This window comes from Ceratotherium simum, chromosome 21 (genome assembly GCF_057802395.1).
Source record: "Ceratotherium simum simum isolate JZ-2026a chromosome 21, ASM5780239v1, whole genome shotgun sequence".
In the NCBI taxonomy this organism is placed as follows: Eukaryota; Metazoa; Chordata; class Mammalia; order Perissodactyla; family Rhinocerotidae; genus Ceratotherium; species Ceratotherium simum.
The window spans coordinates 14,563,287-14,585,995 of record NC_141920.1 but is presented as its reverse complement, the minus strand read 5'-3'; the positions used below and the strand labels follow the sequence as shown (position 1 = coordinate 14,585,995).

Genomic DNA, 22,709 nt, shown 5'->3' with positions numbered 1-22,709 from the left:
GATCCTGCCAAGGATGACCTGGCGATGCTACGTGCTGTCAATCGACTTAGCCTTCCTCTGAGGTCAACTTGAGTCCATGTCAAACGTTACTGGCTGTAGTTTTGTCCTTTGAAAACTGCCGGGTGTGATATTGTGCACATTAACCAGAAACCTCATTTCCTAACCATGGTGGGGAGGAGTTTAGGAGAAACAAGTGCTGACATGGTGCAAGAGTTGGAAAAGTTTTCAGTGAAAAATGAGACAGACCAGGAAGACTCGTCCCTCTTCTCACCTGCTCCCCATAAGGTGTTATCAGAGTCGTGAGTGATTCGGGAGCTAGTGTTTTCTTTCTTGGTAGGGACCACAGTGATGGGCTGTGCAGGTTTGCCGCCTAAGGGACCTGTTAAATATTGCTGATGCCTTTTGAACCTTTCTCTTTCTGTACAAGTCACATCATGTCCGTTTTTCTCTTAACTGCAGTCAACTCCCATTTCTCCCCAAGCCTCTGGCTTTGGAGAATCCAGATCCAAGCTCTCCCTCTCTACCTGTTTCTCCTGCCTCTTCCAGGAAGTCTCCCTGGCTTGCTCCATCTTATTCAGATGACGTTAAAAACAGACCCAAATATAATTTTTTAATGGCAAAATATAGTACGCAGGAGGGGCACGTTTCAATCAAGTGGGCGGATTCTCTGGAGGGGAGCAAATACTTCATTTTAATTCCTCACTTCCCTTTGATGAAAAGTTTAGTGAATTTTTATTATGTAGAATTTATAAGACGGCTGGGTTTAGGTAATCAGCTTTAATATTTATACTCTTAGGGAAAGAAATAGGAATCATTAGTAAGCATGCATAATTAATGAATAAATTATATTTCCCTTTGTTTTCTTTCAGGTATAAGGAAATGCTAGAGCTAGTGATTTCACCCAGCCTCAGTGTCAACAGCGATCGTCCGGGGAAACTGAAGCTTAACTGCGCCGTCGCCGATGTCTGGACTCTGAGAGACGGAGCAGGTAGGCCTCCCGGTGTGAGTTTTGGTGGACCGGCGGTGGTCCCTGCTCGCCCCGCTGAGTATGTAGGGGACTGATGGCCTAGACATGCGTCCTTTTAGAAGCACTGCCGTTATGACAGATTTTCCCCCCGCTGTTTGGATTGTTGCCTCTGGACCAAAACTTTGGTTTTGTTGCAACAATTTTGTGTAGTCATTAGAGGTAAAAGTGTGCTCATGTGTGTTCTGAACTTCCCGTCTTGGTCTCCAGTTCCAAGAAACGCTGACACCTCCACAGGCCGTAGTCAGTTTCGGGTGTGTTCCAGGCCCGGCCCTGGGCGTGTCTGCGGGGCCTCAGTCTCCAGCTGCGAGTTCCCTCGGCTCCGTCTGGCCGTCGCCGCATCCAGGCAGGCGTCTTGTTTACGGGGTTTTGACTCTGGGACAAGAACTCATCTGCCTGTTGCTTTCAGGTCGGGTTGGAGTCAAGGAAGCAGAGGAGAGTTAAGCTTTTTAAAAAATTATTGGCAAATGATGCAGCCGGACTAGTTTTCGCTAGAACAATCCCAGCTATTGTTTGCTCTGTTTGGGATCTGTCAGCCTTCCTGGTAGAGCTGGCGTTAACAAAAGGCATTTGAGCTATTATGTTTAACCATTGGGCTTAACCCTTTATTCGGCCGGCTTTGGGATTTGCTGCTGGTGTTCTGGAACCAGAGGCTGTCTCTCCTTGGCTGTGTTTGACACCCGCTCATGGGCACAAATGCTCCGTAACTGTCGTGGAAAACCGGAGAGACATGTGTCTAGTCGAACCTAACATCGCAAGGAATTTGCTTTCAGCAGCTCCGGGGTTCCGGGAGTAATTATTGCTGTCACCAAGACGGTGACATTTCCCTCGCATGCTGGTAACGAAGCTGGAACAGCCAAGAGGGTCTGGGCTCCCGTGCCAAAACCACATGGCAGAGAACACACCCTCGTTCTTCCTGCCTTTGGAGCATCCGGTAAACCACCCTGGGCTCCTGGGGAGTTTGAGAAAATGTATCGAGCCCTGTTCAAAGACAGTTGTCCTTTTCTTTCTGAGTAGAGGCACACGCTGACTTAAGATGTCTTCATTTCAGAGCCAGTGGAGATAGGAGAAGGCATGGACTGTCGAGTGAGGAAGATCCATGTCAGAATCCCAGCCCCACGGCTTCCCAGCCAAATGGTCTTGGGCAAATTCTTTAACCTTTCTGAGCCTCGGTTTTGTCACCTGTCAAATGGGGGCATAATCATGACCCACGTCATAGGGTGCTTATGGCAAGGATTAAATGACTTCATGTATGGAAAGCCCCTGGCACACCACGGGGGGCATGGTGCACCAGTTAAACTTATTATTCCATTGTCCTTCTCCTCTGAATCAAATAACCACAGTGAATTCAAAACCACAGTTGCAAACTGGCAGCTCATAGCCAAGTCTGACCCTCAGGTATGCCTCTGTTTGGTTTATACCACGTTTTAAATAAAAGTGAACTTGTAAAAATCGGGCGACTTCACATAATAATCTGGGTTTCTCTTGAACTTGTAAAAATCGGGCGACTTCACATAATAATCTGGGTTTCTCTTGAAATGCTGAATGCTTTAGAAACGCTGGGCCCACCTTCCCACCTGGCTGCCACTAGTGGGCGCTGAGGGGCACTGTCCTTTAGATGAGTCCCTGCCTCTTGTCTTTAATTTATGTGAGCACGTACTTAGTGCCAGGCCCTGCTCAGAGCAATATGTATCTAGATTCATCCTCCTCCATCACCGTCAGAGCAGACACTTGGCACTTGCTATGTGTCAGGCATTAACAAATTAACTCATTCAATTCCCACAACTCTGAGAAGTGGATACTGTTACTAACCTTTTTACAGAAAAGGAAACTGAGGCACAGAGAGGTTAAGTGGCTTGATCGAGATGACACAGTTAAGTGGTCGTCAAAATTTGAACCTGGGTAGTCTGACTCTGAAGTCTTCTCCTCATCGGGACTGGGCTGCTTCTCCTTGAATTATTAGATTCCTGTTACATTAGGAGCCCATTTTACAGATGGGTAAGTTGAGGCATGGGGGAATTAAGTAACCAGCCGAAAGTCACATGACTCATGGCAGGGCCGGGAATCAGACCCAGGCATTCCACTCCAGAGTCCCCTCCTCTAAACTCAGCAGTCACTTCTGCCGAGATCTTAATAGTGTCCAGACCCCAGATGCCCGTCCCCCACAGTGGTGGCACCCACAAACACACTATCTCTCTCCTTTTTTTGTGACTGGGAGCTGTCCGCGCCCTTTCCATTGCCCTGGAGCAAGCTGGCTGCCAAGGGGAAGGCTTTGGGGTGGGAGCAATGGGGCAGAGAGAGGTTGCTCCCAAATTCAGAGCAGGCGGGGCCGCAGGGTCAGGTTACACGCACACACACACACACACTCTCTTTTCCTTCTCTCGAGGTAGGTGTGGGCTCCGGGACTCTGCAGGAGACGTTCCACCCTGGCTGTGGCCTCAGGTGCCAGGCTCGGCTGCCCTTCCTGCCTGGCCTCCTGCTCTGCCTCCTCCTGGGCCCTTCCCTCTGTTATAGAGTCTTACTGAGTGACTGCAGGGCCCAGCTCCAAGCAGGACCCCAGGGAGGCTGAGCCACGGGGCCTACACCCCTCAGGGCGACTCTGGGGAGAACGTGGACCCAGAAAGCCCCCAGTGGCTCGCACTGCATCCACCTCTGCCTCTTACCAGTCGTGGGTCCCTGGACTAGTGGCCTCACCTCTTTGGAGTTCATTTGCCTCATCTGTTAAATGGGAAGAGTTATTCCACCAACCTCATAGAGCTGATGTGAGGCTGAGATGAGTTAAAACATGGAGACGACTTAGTGTTTTAAGAAAGGGTGGACTACGATCTGAATTCCTCCCCCCGGCCAGCAGGCTCCGCTTGTGCATCCCTGCCAGCCTCTCAGACTCGTCTCCCCTGTCCCCTCTGCTCACGAGGCCCGGCCCCTGGCCTTGTCTCCTCTGCTCTCACTCACAAGCGTGGGTCAGCCCTCAGGGCCTTTGCACTTGCTGTGCCCTCTGCCTGGACCAGTCTCCCGCCCCCAGGCTCTGCAGGACCATCCCCTCATCCCTCAGTTCTCATCAGAGAGGTCTTTCCTAGCAAAAGTAACTGTCCGTTCACTCGTTCATTCATTCACTCAATAAATGTTTATTCGGCCACATGCCCAGCATTGTTTCAAGTACTAGAAAGAGAGCACAAACCCCCGTGCCCTCCTGGAGCCTATGCTAGGATGCTGGCAGGGCAGGAGGCTGATGATAACAATAAATAAGCAAAATAGATAGCGTGTGGGATGGTGTTACATACTGTGGGTGGTGGGGGGAACAGCAGGAAGGAGGATAGGAATGCAGGGGCGTGGGTTGCCCTGTTTGGTTAGCGTAGCTAGGAAAGATGTCACTGGGAAGGTTACGCTTGAGTAAAGACCTGAAGGAGATGGGGGGACACTTCATGACAACATGGAAAAAGAGCCTTATGAGCAGAGGAAACAGCAAGTGCAAAGGCCCTGAGGCAGCAGTGTTCCCAGAGCACTTGAGGAGCAATAAGGAGGCTGGTGTGGCTGGAGCCCAGGGAGCAAGAGGGCAGCGGGGCAGGTGAGGTCAGAGAGATAACCGGGGTCAGACTATGCCAGACTTTGTGAGCTGCTGGTAGGACTTTGGCTTCTACCCTGAGTGAGATGGGAGCCATCAGAGGGTTTGGAGCCGATGAGGGACGATCTGATCTACATATTGACGGGATCCCTCAGGCTGCATGTGAGAATGGACTGGGAGTGGGGACAGAATGGGAGACCAGTGAGGAAGGCGTTACAGTCACCCGGTGAGAGGTGATGGTGGCTCAGATTGGGGAGGGAGCGATGGAGCCGTGAGAAGGGGTCAGAGTCTGGATCAGTTTTGAGGGCAGAGCCCACAGAACACCCAGCCATGCTGTCCCGGGTCCTGTTTCATTTTCTTCATATTCCTTCCCTCTCCAGAAGTCGTGTGTTCGCTCGCTTGTTGTCTGTCTGTCTCCCCCACGAGAACGCAAGCTCTTTGCATTTAAAGATGTGAAGGCAACGTTAAATCCTACGTGTCCCCACTGCTGAGAGCAGGGTATGCACATAGTAGGGACTTAAGAAGGACTTGTGGGATGAATGAAGACAAGACAAAGCACTCTGCAAGGCCACAGAACTGAACCACTGAGTGAGCACTGCCATCCAGGAGCCCCGTGTAGTTTCACACCCCACAGCCTTTGCACATGCTGGCCCTCCCTGGATGGCCCTTCCTTTCCTCTTTTTTCCTGTGACAAATCCATTTCCCATTACCAGGTAATACATAAGTACACGATCCTTATAAAAACTTGAAATGTTAGGCCCATTCTTCTTTGCTGCATCCACCAATCTTCGTCTCTTCCTCCTTTCCCCAGAAGTAACCACTGTTATTGCATTTTGTGTGTGTTATCGAAGACCTTGCTCTATGCAATTGCATATGTATAAATGTATATTGATATAATTTATGTAAATATATATTTATAAACATATATTTACTATAGAAATTATAGTACTGCTGGAAAAAACTTGAAACACAAAAGCTATCCTGCAATACGTGTTTTTTATAACTTGCTTTGTTCACATCAAGATGCAGTAAGTAATGATCTACCTTTTTCTTTTAACTGATATACCACAGAATGTCTGTGCCCTCATTTTGTCATTCCCCTGCGGATGAACACGGAGGCTATTTTTAATTTTTTGCTCTCACAAGCAGTGCTGCCAGGGGGATCGTCACACAAGCTGCTGTATGAAGATGTGCACTGTCTCTAGGGAAGATGCTGAGAGGTGGCCCCGCAGCGTTAGAGGGTTCCCTTCCCCTTCCTTTCTGCCTTACGAACTCCCCCTTATCCAGCATCGCCTGCTTGTGAAACCCCCTGAGCCCCTCCAAAGGGAGATTTGGTCGTTTCTCATTCATCCCGTCCTTTTTCCAATCATACAGTCAACAAATTGTCCCCAGTGCCTGTCGTGTACGAGGCACTGGGGATCCGGCGGAGAACCAAGCCCGCCCACTGCCCGCCTTCAGGAACTTTGCATCCTGACGGTCACTCTGCTCCCAGGGGCACTTTTTGTATCTCTCCATGGTCACTGCACGTCACATCTTACAGGGTTTGGGCTCAGCTTGGCCACATGTGTATCCCAGCCCTGTCACTAGCTCACTGTGTGAACCAGGGCAAATTCCTACCCCTCTCTGAGCCTCAATCTCCTCGTCTAGATAATGAAGATTGTGTTTGCTGAGTGTGTTTGTTCAGTAAATAGTTCCCGAATGCCTGCCGTGGGCCAGCCCCTGGTGCAGGTCCAGGAAAATATAACGTGAACAAGACAGACAAGTCCCCCCTCCCACAGCTTGTGTTCTAGTGGAAGAGGCAGGTACTGAATTTTTTAACAATTAAGAGGTTTCAGACAGTGGTGATTTCTCTGGAGAAATCAAGCGGGAGTGTGATGGAGGCTGACCTGTGTGCGGGCCAGTGGTTAGGAAGGCGTGAGGGTGATGATGTTAAAGGCTTTACAGATGCTCCATGCTTAGAAAACACTCAGGAGAGGTTAGCCGTGTGTCTCTCCCTCTTCAATGTGCACAGAATCACCTGGGGACCTTGTTAAATTGCAGATTCTGGTCGAGCCTGAGAGTCTGCATTTCTAACAAGCTGCTAGGTGATATGCCGATGCATTTGGTCCACCACCCACTCTAAGTAACAAGGTGCTAGCTCTGTAGTTCTCAAATTCTCTTGTGTATCCAAATCACCTTGGAAGTTTCGTTAGCACATAGATTGCAGGGCTCCGTCCCCAGTATTTCTGATTCTGTAAAGGTTTTGGCTGGGGCCCAAGAATCTGCATTTCTAAGTCCCAGGTGATGCTGCTGGTCCGGGGACCACACTTTGAGAACCAGGCTCCATTGCTGGTGTTAAACCTGGCTGCACACCTCCTGGGAAATTTTTTAAAAATTTTTAATGCTAATGTCCAGATCCCACACCCAGAGAGTCTGATTTAGTTGGTCAGAAGCGTGACCCAGGCAATGGGATTTTTCAGAGCTCTCCAAATGAGTTTACTGTGCACCCAAGTTTGAGAACTGTTGTTCTAGATGGTGAATTCCTCCAAGACAAAGACAATTTTTTATCCCTATATATGTATTTAAATTTCTGTTTCTAATTAGCACACAGCTCAGTGCATGGCTCATAGTAGATCCTTAAAAATTATTTATGGATGGATGGGTAGATAAATTAATGGATGAATGGGTAGAGGATGGATGGATGGAGGATGGGTGGATGGATGGTTGGGTGGATGGGTGGATGGATGGAGGATGGGTGGGTGGATGGATGGGTGGATGGATGGGTGGATGCAGGATGGGTGGATGCAGGATGGGTGGATGGATGGAGGATGGGTGGATGGATGGATGAGTGGGTGGATGGATGGGTGGATGGGTGGATGGATGGGTGGATGGATGGATGGGTGGATGGATGGATGGAGGATGGGTGGATGGATGGAGGATGGGTGGATGGATGGATGAGTGGGTGGATGGATGGGTGGATGGATGGGTGGATGGGTGGATGGATGGGTGGATGGGTGGATGGATGGATGGGTGGATGGAGGATGGGTGGATGGATGGAGGATGGGTGGATGGATGGATGAGTGGGTGGATGGATGGGTGGATGGGTGGATGGATGGGTGGATGGATGGATGAGTGGGTGGATGGGTGGATGGATGGGTGGAGGATGGATGGGTGGAGGATGGATGGATGGAGGATGGGTGGATGGATGGACAGGTAGATAGGTGGGTGGGTGGATGAATATAGAGTGGTCTTGAGGAATCACAGATAACTTCAGATTGATATTGGCTTTGAATCCTTAGTCACGTTTCCTTAACTTCCCCATGCCTCATTTTCCCCATGCCTCATTTTCCGTATCTGTAAAGTACAGATAATAACTTCCTCATTGTGTTGTTATGGGGAATAAAAGAGATAAGACTCATGCAGTCCTTAGCACAGCGCCTGGCTTGTAGGGACCACTTGAGAAATATTAGCTATGGTTCATTGCTATTCAAGGGCAAATTGGATTTGAATTGTATCCCATCTTCTGGAAGGAGGGAGAAAAAGTTACGGAAGTAAGGAAGCAAAGCTGAATAGAAAATTATTTTCTCTTAAAATGCAGAGATGTTTTGCAGAAGCCAAGCCTATAATCCCATTAAGTGTTTCCTGGGAGAGGTGAAACCACTGCCCCATGGAACAGGCCGGGCTGTCTGTCCTCTTCTCTCCCTGCCTGCACCTCCTCTGCCCGGGATGTGACGAGGTCTGATTTTCAGTTTCAGTCTCTCCGGTTCCACCTGGGCTGGCAGATGTTCATTCGTTTCATCCAAGCCAGGTTGAGCTGCCCAGAGCTTTGCCGGGCCCTGACCTGGGGAGACACAGATGAGCGTCACCTTTGCCACCTTGAAGCCTTTCTCAGCTGGCATCCTGGGGGCCTTCCCACCCAGAACGACCTCTACCTGCACGGAGCAGAAATCACACTGTGCGGGGGATTGGTACAGTGTAAAGGAAATTGTCAGTCCCCTCTTTATGAGAAAGGCACTGACTGTTATTAATATCTAGCCCTCCACGGGTAAAGAACTTTCACCTGTGGCTGTGTCTCACAAACATCACACATTCTCAAGGCACTTTCTGCTGCATATTCACACCACGTATAAGGTCGCTTGCTTACTAATTTTTCTTTAAAACAACTCCCTTTCAATAAATTCATTTTAAAAGGAGAACTTAACACCAGTTCCAGAAATGAAAAGTTATGACATTGACAGTCTTGTTATGATTCTAATATGCATTACAATAAATTTGTGATGATTTAAATAGAAGTGTGTATTTACACATCCTGTAAAATCCTCTGGGATAGTTCTGGAATGTGCCAGCCTATTCCTTTCAGTCCTGAGGAACACCCCCACAATGGACAAATGACTGATTCCCTGTCACAGAGCCACTCAGTGAGAGTCGAAATTGGGGTGTGCCCTTCTGGACTCCTGTTACAGTGCTCCCTCCTGCTGTCACTGTCCCTGCGTTGGGAGCAGTTTAAGCCACTTACTCGAGGGAGATGAGCTGCTACCTTTCATGGCACAGACCTGCCTCAAGACACCACACACTAGAAATTGTCTCGTCACACAGGGATCAGTTAGAAGTGGCCCCTGGGATCCAATTAGGCAACATAATAGCAGTTGCTGCTCTCAGAATCATTAGCTTCTTAATCCTCCCAGTGAGAGGTAAAAAAAAAAGTGTGAACATTCAAATTGGGCTCACAGATTTAAGCAGCTTAAGCAAGGGCCCCGGGAGAATGGGAAGGTAATAATAGCTCCTGTGTGTTGAGCGGTTACTACTCGGCAGGTACCTGTCTGTGTAATCCTTGTAGCAGCCCTGGAGGGGGCGGGGGGTGGGGTATGAGATATTGTCCCATTTTGCGGATGTGGAAACCGAGGCTCAGAGAGAGGAAGTGATGGGCACAGGGTCACACAGTTGTATTGCAGCAGAGTCAGGATTTGAATTTGGGTTTAACCCCTTAAGCCCTCGTGCTTTCTTTGGAAAGAACGTGAAGTTAATAAATCACGAGACTTGGGTTGTAGATCTGGCCCGCAGCAGGTGCAGGATAAACGTTTGTTGACTGCATGAATGGATGAACCAAGTGCGTGTGTCCCTGGGCAAGTCACTTCACACATCACACACACACAATCACACTTAAGTGTGCCCTCACATACAGACCAGCTTTAGTTCCTCAGATTAAAACTGGACCTTATGCTTTGCTGATTTATATCCCCTTCTTGTCCCCAATATGCGTTTGAGCTTGTGACCTCTGGAATGGAGATTTATTTTTGAACCCAGAATTGTGATACTTTTTAATAATTTGCAGTTATTAGCCCGTGTTCTAAACTCTCGCTACTTCAAGTATGGTTTCCAGACCTGCCGCGTCGGCATCACCTGGGGCCTTCCTTGACCTACAGACTCCAGTCTGCATTTTAACAAGCCCCCAGGCGAATCCCGTGCACGGTAAGGTTCCAGGTGCACTGCTCCCTACAACCTGCTATCTTCCTTTGCGCTTTGTTGTAATTGTCATTAAGTACTTATTTGTGTAATTATTTGTTTGCCATCCTCTCCCCCACTAGACAGGAAGCCCCATAAGGGCTGGGACTCGACTGCTTTTGCTCACCAGCGTCACCCAGTTCCTAGCACATGCCCGGTACGTGGTAGGCAGCAAATGAATGACTGAATGAGCTCATCCAGATACTCTGGCTGTCTAGCTGATCCTACTCCCTTTGCCCATAGGGAGCTGGGGAGGAAGAGGAGGCTTAGGGTTTTAAATTCAGAAGTAAATGGAGGAGGCTCTGTGCCCCTCCCCACTTGAGATTAGCTGCCCAATTTTACGTGCTAGCCACCTCCTCCAGAGACGTGTGGAGAAGCCTGGAGCAAATAGATTTGGCCATGTTGAGTCAGGTCACTAAGGCGCTTTCACCACTGGCAACGTGGGTATAAGTTGCCGTCTGTGACTCCTCCATTGACCTGAACCTCGTCCATCATGGCAAGTTCGGTGGCACTGACAAGGTCGAGAACAGGAAGCTGTGGTCCATGGGAAGTCCATCTCCATCTACCAGGCACCAGATCCCACCACTTTGTGGGGGGGCGATGCTGCTGCTGAATATGGTGTCCTCACCGCGCTGAAGATGCTTGGAGCTCCCTTGAAGAGTGGAGTCAAAGGGTCATGTGCCCCTTGTGCTGATGGCCCCATGTTTGTGATGGAGTGACCGTGAGAAGTATGACCACACCCCAGATTGCCAGCACGCATGCCACCCCCCCCGCCTGCCACCAGCACCAGGGTCTGTGACACTTGGCATCATGGAGGGAGTCATGACCATAGCCACACCCTCTCTGCCCCTCTGGCGAGCTGTGGTACGATGGCCATGCTGTGTCCAGAGCATCTGCCTGCATCCAGTGGTGCTGCCAAGGCTATAGGGAAGATCATTCCTGAGTCACATGGCCATGTCTCCGCCCTCAATGTGTCTGTCTGGCTCTGACCTGCCATCTGGAGAAAGCTGTCAGACACAGTGGCATCTGAAAGTGGTGAAGTGGGCATCCGGGGGGATCACTGAAAGACGTCCTGGGCTGCACTGAGACCAGGGTGTCACCTGCCACTCCAGCAGTGCGGCCCACTCCTCCACCTTCCACAGTGGGGCTGGCGTTGCCCCCACAGCTGCTGTGTCAGGCCCACTTCCTGGTGTGCAGGCGATGTGCCGCTCCAACTGCAGGTGGGCCTCCTGGTCCTCGTGACCTCTGAGGACTAACAGCCCTGGACCATGGACCACAGCCAGAGCACCAGAGGGAGAGAGAGGCTCTGTGCTCCTGGGGAGCCCCTGCCCCACCCCTGCACCCAGAGCACTGAGCATCCACATCCTTGACACAACCCCCGACAGGATTCTCAATGAGGTCTGCACCGTCCTCACCAGGGAAACAGGAAGAAGGAAGGATGGGGGGGGAGGAAGGAGAATAATGGGAATAATGCACCCATTTTCCGGGTTCTCGATTCCCCCAAGTCTCCTAGATGAAAAAGTAAAATGTGATACCAGTTTTTTTAAAAAGATAAAAGCCTGTGTTTTTCAGAAGTCACACAATCTGCAAACAGAAAAGCTCTTTGACTGAAGGCCTGTTTCTCACTTGCACAGTCTTCCCGGGGGTGGCTGGGGTGGGAGAGGGAGACATTATAGGTCTGCACGGCAGGAGAGGGAGGCCTGCCCGTGTGGGAAGGCAGGTCGCTCAACAATTCAGAGGAACAGAGGAAGCCAGAGGGAGCGAGCATGCAAATCCTGGCACGGAGGGGCAGGACGCTGACTTCAGATTTATAGGATGCCAGGTTAATCGGAGCCCATAGGAATGTTTCCATAGATTTAGATTTTTATGAATATTTACATATTTATTAAAGGAAACATATTCCAAATGTTTAATTCAGTAACTTATGTATTACTAAACACACTCAAATCAAGGCCTTAACCAGTAATGAGACTGCGGCTACTTCACTCTCCAGGCCTGGAGGAGATGGAGAAGGGGATGCGGGAGGCCCTGCCTGGGGCTGCAAACCCCGAGTAGGGAGATGAGCATTGAGTGAGCACCTGCTGTGTGCCAGGGGCGTTAGACCACTGCCATTCCAAATTTCTTTTTAATCGGATGCATAGTAAGAAATATGTTTTTATACCGCCATTCAGCACACACACACACACACAAGACACACAGACAACGCATTCTTGTATTTATAACTGGAACAAAAGTTTCACACACTTGCTTCATACTGTGGACAATACATGCTGATATTGTCTGGTCTATTTTTTAGTTCTAGTCGTAGCTCTCTAAATGGACTTCGGGACTCCCACCCCCACCCCAGTGATTTGGGACTCGAGCAGAATTGACTCACCCTGGGGAAGGGACATGGGACTCAATAGCCCTTGGGCTCAAGTCCCAGTTCCCAGGCGCACAGGCTGTGTGGCTTGAGCAAACTGCCTGCCTCCTAGTGTTGTCGTGAGGACCGAATGAGATCATGCGTATAAGCAGTTAATGCGGGGCCTGGCACATAGGGACCCTCTCAGTGGATGCTAGCTGCTATGACAATGACGATTGTCATTGTGGGCTGCAGTGTCGTGGTGGAGAAGACAAACTCCAGAGCCAGAACACCTGGGTTCACATCACAGATCCACCCTTATACCTGTGTGGCCGTGGGTGAGTTACTTAAACTCTCTGTGCCTCCAGTTCTTCATCTGTAGCATGGGGATGAGACTAGAACCCCCCTTGTGGGGTGAGGATGAGGATTACGGTAGTTAACCCAGGTAACATATCTAGAAGAGAGCTTGGCTCGTAACAAGCGCTGGGTAAATGATGGGTATCATCATCATCGTCTTATTGAATCCTCATCCATCCTTGAGAGTTGAATACTTTTCTTCATTTCCCAGGAGGGAACTCTGAGGCCCAGAGACTCCAGGCAGCCTGCCCGCAGTCCCATTGCTCCGGAGTGGGAGTTGAGATTAAAGCTGGTCTGCTGAGCCGCCAGCTCAGGGGCAGAGAGAGGCTCGGAGCTCTGGGGCCTCGGGGCATTTCTCAGGAGGCACGAGGACACCCAGGCACTGCCCTCCATCCCAGGGAGTGTGACCTGGCAATCAGTAGACACGTTATCTCGTATCTGCCAGGGCTCCACGGTGAGGACGTTGAGTTGTGTTGTTAAAAATGACATAGCACAAAGTACTCCCCAGTGAACTGTCCATCTGTAAAATGATCCTCTCGCAAACGTCTCTCCCAGCTTAATTCTATCACCTTTTCATCACCCCCCGCATTATTGTCTCCCACCGGTGGTTGGATGCAGGGTGCCCGGGGGTACAGTGTATACAGGGATACAGTTGCATCAGGAGTTCGGGCCTCTTCCATCTCCTTGCTCCACACCCCAGCTGGAGCCTAGGAGATAATCCAAGATGTGCCCTCCCCTGAGTGCTGGGGCCAGCCCCACCTGAACCGCATGGACTGATTTTGGGAGAGAGGGGAGGAACATCAAGGTGATGTCACTGAAAGAAGGGAAAATGGGTGTTGGATAATCAAAGCCACCCAGTGCCGGCCATTCTGAGGTGCATGGGGTCGCCTTTGAGGCAGGGAAGGGAGTGGGTCCCCAGCTTGGGATTCAGGAAGCCTGGTTTAGGTGCCAGTAGTGCTGCTGTCCAGTCAGCTGACCTGGCTTAAGCACATCCGTTCTGTCCTTTGGCCTCAGTTTCTCCATCTGTAGAATGGGTGGGGGGGATGAATGCCCCTCTGATGTTTCAAGATGCTCTGTAGCATCTTTGCGTTATATGTATCCTTCGATTAGCACCTGGAGACAGAGTGCACCCAGAAAGGGTTTTCGAGAGGGAGAGGGCTCAGATTGCTCCTCAGATAAGCTTTTGTGGTTGAGAAAGTCCCTGGCAGGAACTCTCTAAGTTTCTTCCCACTTAAGCTGGCGTCTAAAGTCACAACTTCTGCGGAACATCGCTCTGACAGCTACAGCCCTTCAACTTTGTCTCTTCCCCTCCAGGCATCACGGCGTCGGCCCCTCCGAGTGCGTCCCAGCTGTTCGAGCGGTGAGTACCGGGCCTTGTCTCCTCAGCTCTCTCTTTCTCTTTCTTGGAGGGCAGGGGCTCTGGCGCCGGGACTCCCCGGAGAGGAGTCCCGGCGCCAGCACTTACTGGCTGAGCGACCTGGAGCAACTGACTCCACCTCCCTGGCCTCAGTCACCCACTCTGGAGAAGGGGGACAATCATGATGCCTGCCTATGAAATGAGCTAAAACATGTAAAAAGCGCTTACAGTGGGGCCTGGATCGGTGTTCTGAGAGTGTTGGCTGTGGTTTTCTTCTTTCTTCGTTTTTTCAGTCTTTCCTTCTCTTCTTTCCTCTGATGAGACTCTTTCTCAATCCCTCTCTCCCTCCCTTCTTCCCTGTCTCTCCCTCCTGTCTTCCTCCTGCCTTTCCTCTCTCTCCTCTTCTCCCTCCCTTCTTTCTCTCCCTCCCCCATCCTTCTCGCTCTACCTCTCTCCTCCCTCCTTCCGTGCTTTCTTCCTGCTCCAGCACTCACCCAACGCTCCTGGGTACCAAATCCCATACCAAGCCCTGGAGAGAAACGAGTGAGACACAGTCCCTGCCCTCCGAGAGCTTCCAATCTAGTGGGGGAGACAGACCAGTACATCAGAGATCGCAACACAGCAGGCGGCGTAAACGCTCCACCACAGGCGTGCTTGGGGGCAGTGGGAGCTCGGTGACGGGCGCGGCTGACCCGGGGTCCCCCCCGGTGCCTGCCCTCGGGGAGCTGCCAGTCTGCACCCTGCACATGAGAAGCCCTGGCTTTGGTCTGGCTGGACGGTCAGCGTGGCCTGGTCTGGATGATCAGCCCTTCCGTATCTGGACATGCTCCTCCCTTGACAACGCTGGGGAAGCTGTTTATGAGGAACACACTTTCTCTGCCTTCATTTCCCTCCAGATGTTTTGGGGGTTGTTAGTAGCAACTGAGGTCTGTTAAATCTACTAACTTCTCTTTAAGGCCTCAGGGTTAGAGAGCTCCTCTGTCCTTTCTCTGGGTTTTCATTTTAGCCCTGTTTAATCCGAGTGGGTTAAATTGGTTTTGATGGGAAGCAGGAGTTGATCATCTCAGATTTCCACCTTCTGCTTCTCAGGACAGGTGTAAATTGGGAACATTTTCAAATAAGGTTCTCCTCTCAGCACTAAGTCCCCACGTACCGGCTGCATTTCCAGGCACCCCACAGAGCGGGAATATTGACTGATAAAACGCCTTCCAGGGTTGCTTCTGGCATCTCCCACCCAAATGAGTTTTTTATGCATTTTGGAACAAGTTCCCTAACCCTTGATCACAGTAGTAGTCAAAAAGAAAGAGGGTATAAGAACATCTTTTTATGATTCCGTAAACTTTTGTGCCCGTCTCACACCTGCCATGAGGCTTCAGATGTACAAGGATCTCTGGGAAGGAAAAGGTTTTCACTAAAGTTATGTAACCACAATGCAATCAGACACAGATTTGGGAATCTCATTAACATTTGCTAGTAAACATGCCGGTTAGAATGGTTACATTTGGGGTGTCCAGTGCACGTGGGGCTGGTGTCCAGGTATGTAATCCGCAGGATGAGAGGGCAGTGGTTAAGGGCGTGGCCTCTGGAGCCAGGGTTCAAAGTCTGCACCAGCTATGTGCTTTCAGTGTGTTACTTAGTCTCTCTCTGCCTCAGTTTTCTTATATGTAGAATGGGGATGGGAACAGTCACTGCCTCCCAGGGTTGTCACATTGTTATGAGGATTAAATGAGCCAGTCCACCTAAAGTCATTAGGACAGTGCCTGGCATATAACAGGCACAAGAATTGTTAGCTGTTTTTGTCACAAAGTGAAGTGGGCCCTGTAGAAACTGTTGCAGACAGAGTGTGACAGTCTAAAGAGGTGGCCGCTACTCAAATCCAGCTGATGGCATTACACAGGAGGACGGGAAGACAGACGCAGGCTTGCCAAAGAGCTTGCTAGGAAAGAGAAGGGGGAAATAAGGAGCACGTGTGTGTATGTGTGTGTGTGTGAGAGAGAGAGAGAAACCACCTGGTTTTAAAATATTGGTGATGAATTCAAATAAAAATAAATAAATAACTGTACTGGCCAAAGAAATTCTATTCATAGACCCATGGACTGTGTGTGGCCCCTGGGCCACCATCTTGCCCTCTTCCTATTAGAAGAGCCCACCTTGACTTTATTTATCACTGCCTGCGAGGCTGGGTCAATTTCCGTCCTATAAATGAGAAGCAGCAAAGCTTCATGGTTCTAAGTGTGGGCTCTGGAGTCAGGCTCCTGAGGTCAAGTTCAAGATTTCCCACTTTCTAGCTGTGACTTCGGGTTTCTTCATCTCTAAAATGAGAGTTATAAAAGCCCCCACCCCAGAGAGCTGATGTGAGCGTCTGATGACGCTCATGCACACACTAGGCCTGAATGACACAATTCCCAGCCCGTGGTGAGAACACAGTGATCGGTGGCAGTCATTATATTACAGATGTCTTAGGTAAGTCGCCCTTCGAACCCCAGCCCCTCGTGGAACCTGTTATTCACCATGGAGTCAGAATCCATTTGAGTTCTTTGGTTGCAAGTAACAGAAATGGACTCCAGCTGATGTAAGCCCAAAAGGACTTTTTTGGGGAAGAGTTGGAGTAGCTCCCAATGTAAGTGAAAGTGGACTAATCCGGCCTCAAGAAAGACCAAGAACAGGATGGCTTCTGGGATCCAAGCAATAGGAAGGAACTAAAAGACAGGCTCTTCAGAGTGTGGGTGTTGGGGTGAATTAGTCAGCCCAGGATTTAAATTCCCAGGGCGGAGTCTGATTGGCTGATCTTACATCACGTGCCCACCCCTTGGCCAAGAGCAGGGCATCTTGATTGACAGCCCTACCAAGCTGCAATCAATTGGGAAGGTGTCTAAATTAGGATAGATAGTCAGGGTGGGATAGGCTATCCTGCAGGAATCAATAAACCCTGATCTCATGGCTTAACACAACAAACAACAGAGGTTTGTTTCTCACTCACATAAAGTCCAATGTGGATCAGATGAGACTCTCCAGGGCAGCTCTCCTCCACAGGCTGACTCAGGATCCAGGATGTGTCCACGTTATGGCTCTGCCATCTCACCATGTGCCCTCCGCAGTTGCTGCCGAGAGAGGAGAGAGGGCAGGAGGGTCACAGAGGATGGTTTTATTGGCCAGACCTGGGAGTGGCTTATACCTTCTGTTGGGCAGACCCCAGTCCCATGGTGGAATCTGACGGCAAGGAAGACAGGAAATGTAATCTTCCTGGTGCCCAGGAAGAGGGAAAATGAAATGGGATTTGATGAACACGTAACTGGTCTCTGCCCTAAAAAGAGTAAATATCCAAAGGAAAATGGTGGTGTTGGTACCAAAATAACAGGGAAGGGATGCTTGGCTGTGCCTGGAGATTTCATCTTCTCTCCTTCCCTGCAGACCTTGCCCACGTATCCTGCCCAGTCAGCCTCCCTCTGCCATGGCAGCCTACGGCCAGACGCAGTACAGTGCGGGGATCCAGCAGGCTGCCCCCTACACGGCTTACCCACCTCCAGCACAAGCCTATGGAATCCCTTCTTACAGTGAGTACCAGACCAAGCCCTTGCTTTCCCCCAGGGTTCCCAACATCATGGTCTTTACTCTGCCCTATTGCCTCAGTTAAATGCAGCCAGCCTAATTTTGGATTAGAGATAGAGGAGAAGGGCAGACACTTTAAATATAGTTCAAATTCTGCAGACTGTATCAAGTCCTCTGTTAATTGCAAGAATAAGAAAGTTAACCCAAGCTGGCTTAGGGAAAACAGCAATTTAATGATTCACATACTGGGAAATCTAAGGGTACAACTGACGTCAGGTATGGCTGGATCCAGGTGCTCAAATGATATCAGGAGGAAGATGTCTCACTCCATCTTCAGATGTTTTCCTCTGAGTTGGCTTTACTCCCACACAGGTTCTTCCCATGTGGCAGCAAAGGTTGTGCCTATCAACTCTGGGTTTTCATCCTTTCAGCTCAGCACTCGCAGTGGAAGGGGCCCTGATCTTTCCCAGTAGTTCCACCGGAATCCCATGTTGACCTCATTGGCCCAAATTGGGTCACATGACAATGCTCAGAGCAAGGCAGGGAGGTGGGGGTGAGGGAGAGAAGGAGGCTGAAGCATATGGATTGTACATGAGGGAAGGATGGTTCTCTCGGAGGAAAACACAGTGGTGGCATAGAAGGAGGAGAAGTGGGTGCTGGGAAGGCAAAAACAACAGACCTGCAGACCTGGACTGTCAGAATCTTACCACTAAGAACTGGAGACTCGGTGAGCCCGGCCCGCCATCCACTGCTCACCTGTCCCTCTGCATTAGTCAGGGTTCTCAGAGAAATGGAACCAATGGGATGGATGTAGATTCATATATCTCTAGAGAGAGATTTATCATAGGATTGGCTCACCCTATTATGGAGGCTGAGACGTCCCAAGATCTGCAGTTGCCACGCTGGAGCCCAGGAGAGCCAATGGTGTCATTTCTGTCTGAGTCCAGAAGCCCGAGAACCAGGAGGGCTGATGGTGTGAGTTCCAGTCCAAGAGCTGGCAGTCCCAAGACCCAAGAAGAGCTGACTTTTCAGTTCAAGCCTGAAGGCAGGGAAAAAATCCGTGTCCCTGCTCAAGCACTGGGGCAGAGGAGTTTCTTCTTACTCAGCCTTGTTGTTCTATTCAGGTCTTCAACTGATTGAATGAGGCCCACCCACACTGGGGAGAGAAATCTGCTTTATGGAGTTTACAGATTTAAATGTTAATCTCATCCAGAAACACCCTCACAGACACACCTAGAATAACATTTGACCAAATGTCTGGGCACCCCGTGGCCCAGTCTAATCTAGTCAAGTTGGCACATAAAATTAACCATCACACAGCCTGTGGTTTTTATTCCTGCTATTTCCTCCCGTCTTAATTTATGTATCAACCAAAGCTCTTTTGGTAGCATATGACAAAAATCCAATGGTAATTAGATTAAGGAGATAAAGGAGTTCGTTGTAAATTTAGCTGAAAAATCTTAGGGGAGTGGCTTCAGGCAGGGTTGGATCCAGCTACTCAAACAATAATATCAGGAATTAGTCTCTGTGCTTCCCTTTGTGTGGGCTTTAATCTCAGGCAGTCTTTCCCACTGTGGTGCTGAAGACAGCCCTAGCAATTCCAGGCTCTAACTCCCCCCAAAAAGAGAGGCTCTCCTGTCTAGGACTTCCCGCACAGTCCCAGGGATTTCTCTGACTGGATTCCCATCGCCATCCCTGACCCAGACACTGGGGCAGAGAAGATGGAATGCTCTGGATGGCCACATTTGGCCACATATCCACCCGTGGAACCAGGGGTCAGATCAGGCTCACCCAAGAGAATTGCTCTGAATATGGAGAAAGTGTACATCGGGAGGGCTCCCCGAAGGAGGAGGGGCAGGCAGAAACCACAGACGGCCACGCAGACAGCTTTCCCATCCACCCACATCCATGGCGTCCGGGGAAGAGAATATAGGATGGGAGGCAGGAGACTTACCTTCCAGACCCAGCCGCCGCTGACTCCTCCAGCCTTCAGTTTCCTCAACTGGAAAATCAGTACGTTCCTCTCGTCTTCCCAGCTAGACGGTGTGGCTTGAGCGCAGAGACTGGACGTTGTGTTTTTTTCTCGCTCTTCTCCCTCCCTGCCTCTGCTTTGCTCTTTCATGGGTTCCCTCGTTCATTCAGCATGGGGTCACGTGCTGGGCGTGCAGGGGTCAACAAGCAGAGTGGGCCCTGTGTCTGCGGGGCTCACTGTCCAGAACAGAGGCTGACAAGTGAAAGCTGGTGGGTAATGTGGCCTTTGTGTTGTTTTTTAACCAGGAAAATATACTTGACATTTTTTAAATTAATTGCCAATTTTAAAACAAGAAAGGTTTACATAGGAATTCATGTTTCTAATGCCTTTAAAAAAACCAGATGATCGGGCAGCACTGGGCCCATATTTTTTGTGTCTGGAGGAGGTGGCTCTGAGTAGGGCTGTCCCCGTTAGCCTCGGTTCACCATGGTCCCCACCCAGCCCACATCACTTACTTGAATTATCTGCCTGTCCCCTGAAGACATTTGAGTTTGCAACCCTTGGCCTAGAGGGAGAAAAACTTTTTTTTACTTTTTAAAATGTTATGTTATTTCAAATTATCATGCATGATGTAAAGGAAGAGAAGAAGGTCGTGAGAGAGAACAGAACAAGGAAGAATTAATTTAGGTTCGAGTGCCAGGGAAGGCCTTTTAGATGAGCGGCTGATCCAGCTGAGAACCGAGGGATGGCCGTGTGCAAGCGCGGGAGGGGGAGCATCCCGGCAGAGGGCACCGCCTGTGGGAAGGCCCGGGGTGGGAAGGCATCTGGCAAGTCCAAGAAGCCGGTGGGGGCTGGAGCACAGTGGGGGAGGAGGTAGGAGAGGAGGGCGGAGCCTCAGAGGCCTGGGAAGGATTCTGGGTTTTATTCCAAGTGAAACAGAAACTCAATGGCAGGTTTATAAGCAGAGGGCTATATGATACAATCTGGGTGTTTTAAAGATGACTTTGGCTGCTCTGGGAGGTTGGGTTGGAGGGAAGCAGAGAAACGGGAAGGCCAGCTGGGAGGCTGATGAGGCCTGGAGTTGGGCGGTGGGGGGGGCCTCGGGCAGAGCAGTGGACGGACAGAAGCGGGCAGATTCAAGAGCAATTCGAGAGGTGGCGGTGACAAGTCCAGTGGGACGTCAGGTCAGGCTTGGTAATAGTCACTGTCGTTGAGTTGCTGCCACCCATGGTTCTCAGTGCTCCATGTCCAGTCACTCTTTTAATGCCCCCCAACCCTACAAGGAAGTTCTCATCATTATCCTCTTCTGAGGGATAAATCAGTGCAGGCTCAGAGAGGGTAAATAACTCGCCGAGGGTCACCGCAGCTGGTGGGCGGCAGAGGTTGAATGAACCCCGGGCAGCCTGGCCCTGGAGTCCAAGCCCTTACCCGCCGAGCTCCCCCGCCCGAGCGTGCATTCCGTAAATCCCAGGGGATTACCTATGACAGGCCTTGGCCAACAGGTGTGAGCATCTTTGCTAACTTTCTGTCCCTCCTGTGCTGGAAGACCTGTGACACAACCACCTATAAGTTACCCCGCCTGGCTGACAGCCAAGGAAAATGAAGCCCTTGTATTCTTGAGCATCAAAGAGAAAAGTAACCCTGTTCCCAGACAAAACATGGCATCGGGTGGAAGTTAATCTGGTTCAAAGTCATTTTACGGTCTTAGTTACTGTCAGCGAGTCTGTGCCCTGACCAGACAGCGTAGGTGGTAGGAGAGCACGTCCTGGGGTCGCACCCCACCTCTGCAGCTGGTCCTAAGACCCTGGGCAAGCCACCTCCGTTTCCTCGTTCGTACGGTGGGAGTGATACTAAGTCTGGCCTCCCCACAGTTGTGAGGATTAAATGAGATCATCTCCATCAGAGGTCAGCTACCTTTCTCTGTAAAGGGCCAGATAGTAAATATTTTCGGCTTTGTGGGCTATACGGTCTCTGTTGCAGCTGTTCAACTCTGCCACTGTAGCGTCAAAGCAGCCAGACGCTGTGTAAACAAATGGGTGTGTCTGTGTTCCAATAAAACTTTATTTACACAAACAGGCAGTGGCCAGGTTTGGCCCATGGACCTTACCCCTGATCTATATGAAGGGCTTAGCTCACAGGACCTGGCCCAAGGGACATGTTCGATCAATGCAGCAGAAGCCAGGCTGCCACACACCCCCGGAGTGTCCGTGTCACTGGATAATGACAGGTGGGATGAAAAGCCATTTCCCTCTCATATGCCTGTGCCCGAGCAAGCAGTGTTTGCTCATTGTCTGGACAAACCCTGTTGAATCTTGTTAGGAAATGTTTCTCATTGCTTCTTGGCAAGTAGTAGTATTACCCTTGTTTAAATAGCTGCAGGGAAGTAACACAATTGAGCAAACTAGAGGCAAGGAGGTTAGGAGTACTGAGCACTTTTTCCGTCAATTTATTATGCAACATTTAAGACATATGTAAAAACATAAAGAATAATAAAACAAACCGTCATGAAGTGACCATCCAACTTAAAAAATAAAGGGAGGTATAACTCCCTTTCTTCTCAGAGACACCCACACCCCTGCATTTGGTGTTTATCATTCCTCTGCATTTCTTTATGTAGAACAGGGGTCAGTAAACGTTTCCTGTGAAGAGCTTGATAGTAAATACTTTACAGAAAGTAGTGGTTTCTGTGTTGGTTTTGCAGACCATACAGTCTCTATTGCAACTACTCAAGCTGCCATTGTAGCTCGAGAAAAGCCACAGATAATACATAAATGAGTGGTATGTCTGTGTTTCAATAAAACTTTATTTACTAAAACGGGCAGCAGGTCACATTCGGCCCCTGGCCTTGGCTTGTCAACCCCTGATATAGAGAATTATTTTGGGTGTTTGTGGAATGAAGGAATGCCCAGAATATCTCCACTGTTGACACGCTTTCTGAAACGCACATGCTAACTTGAGTGTTTCCGTGAGCTAAGACAGCGAAACCTGTAGGTAGTTCCTGAGCATCTGTGGAGGCCTCATTCTCTTTGCCGCAGAGATATTCAGGAGAAATTCTTGGGGAGGAGG

The 22,709-nt window shown here is 49.9% G+C and overlaps 1 protein-coding gene across 2 annotated transcripts in view; it reads left to right on the top strand.

Annotated features, from left to right (window-relative positions):
- The first annotated feature begins 834 nt into the window (after nucleotides 1-834).
- Nucleotides 835-22,709, top strand: part of EYA2 (EYA transcriptional coactivator and phosphatase 2) — a 178,391-nt gene continuing 156,516 nt past the window's right edge. The window contains exons 1-3 of one of the 2 annotated variants that reach the window (XM_087444873.1): nucleotides 835-988; nucleotides 14,080-14,125; nucleotides 17,534-17,676. In XM_087444873.1, the coding sequence (XP_087300999.1) occupies nucleotides 835-988; nucleotides 14,080-14,125; nucleotides 17,534-17,676 (343 nt within the window). The remainder of the gene's footprint in view (nucleotides 989-14,079; nucleotides 14,126-17,533; nucleotides 17,677-22,709) is intronic. The other variant, XM_087444874.1, reaches the window with a different exon arrangement.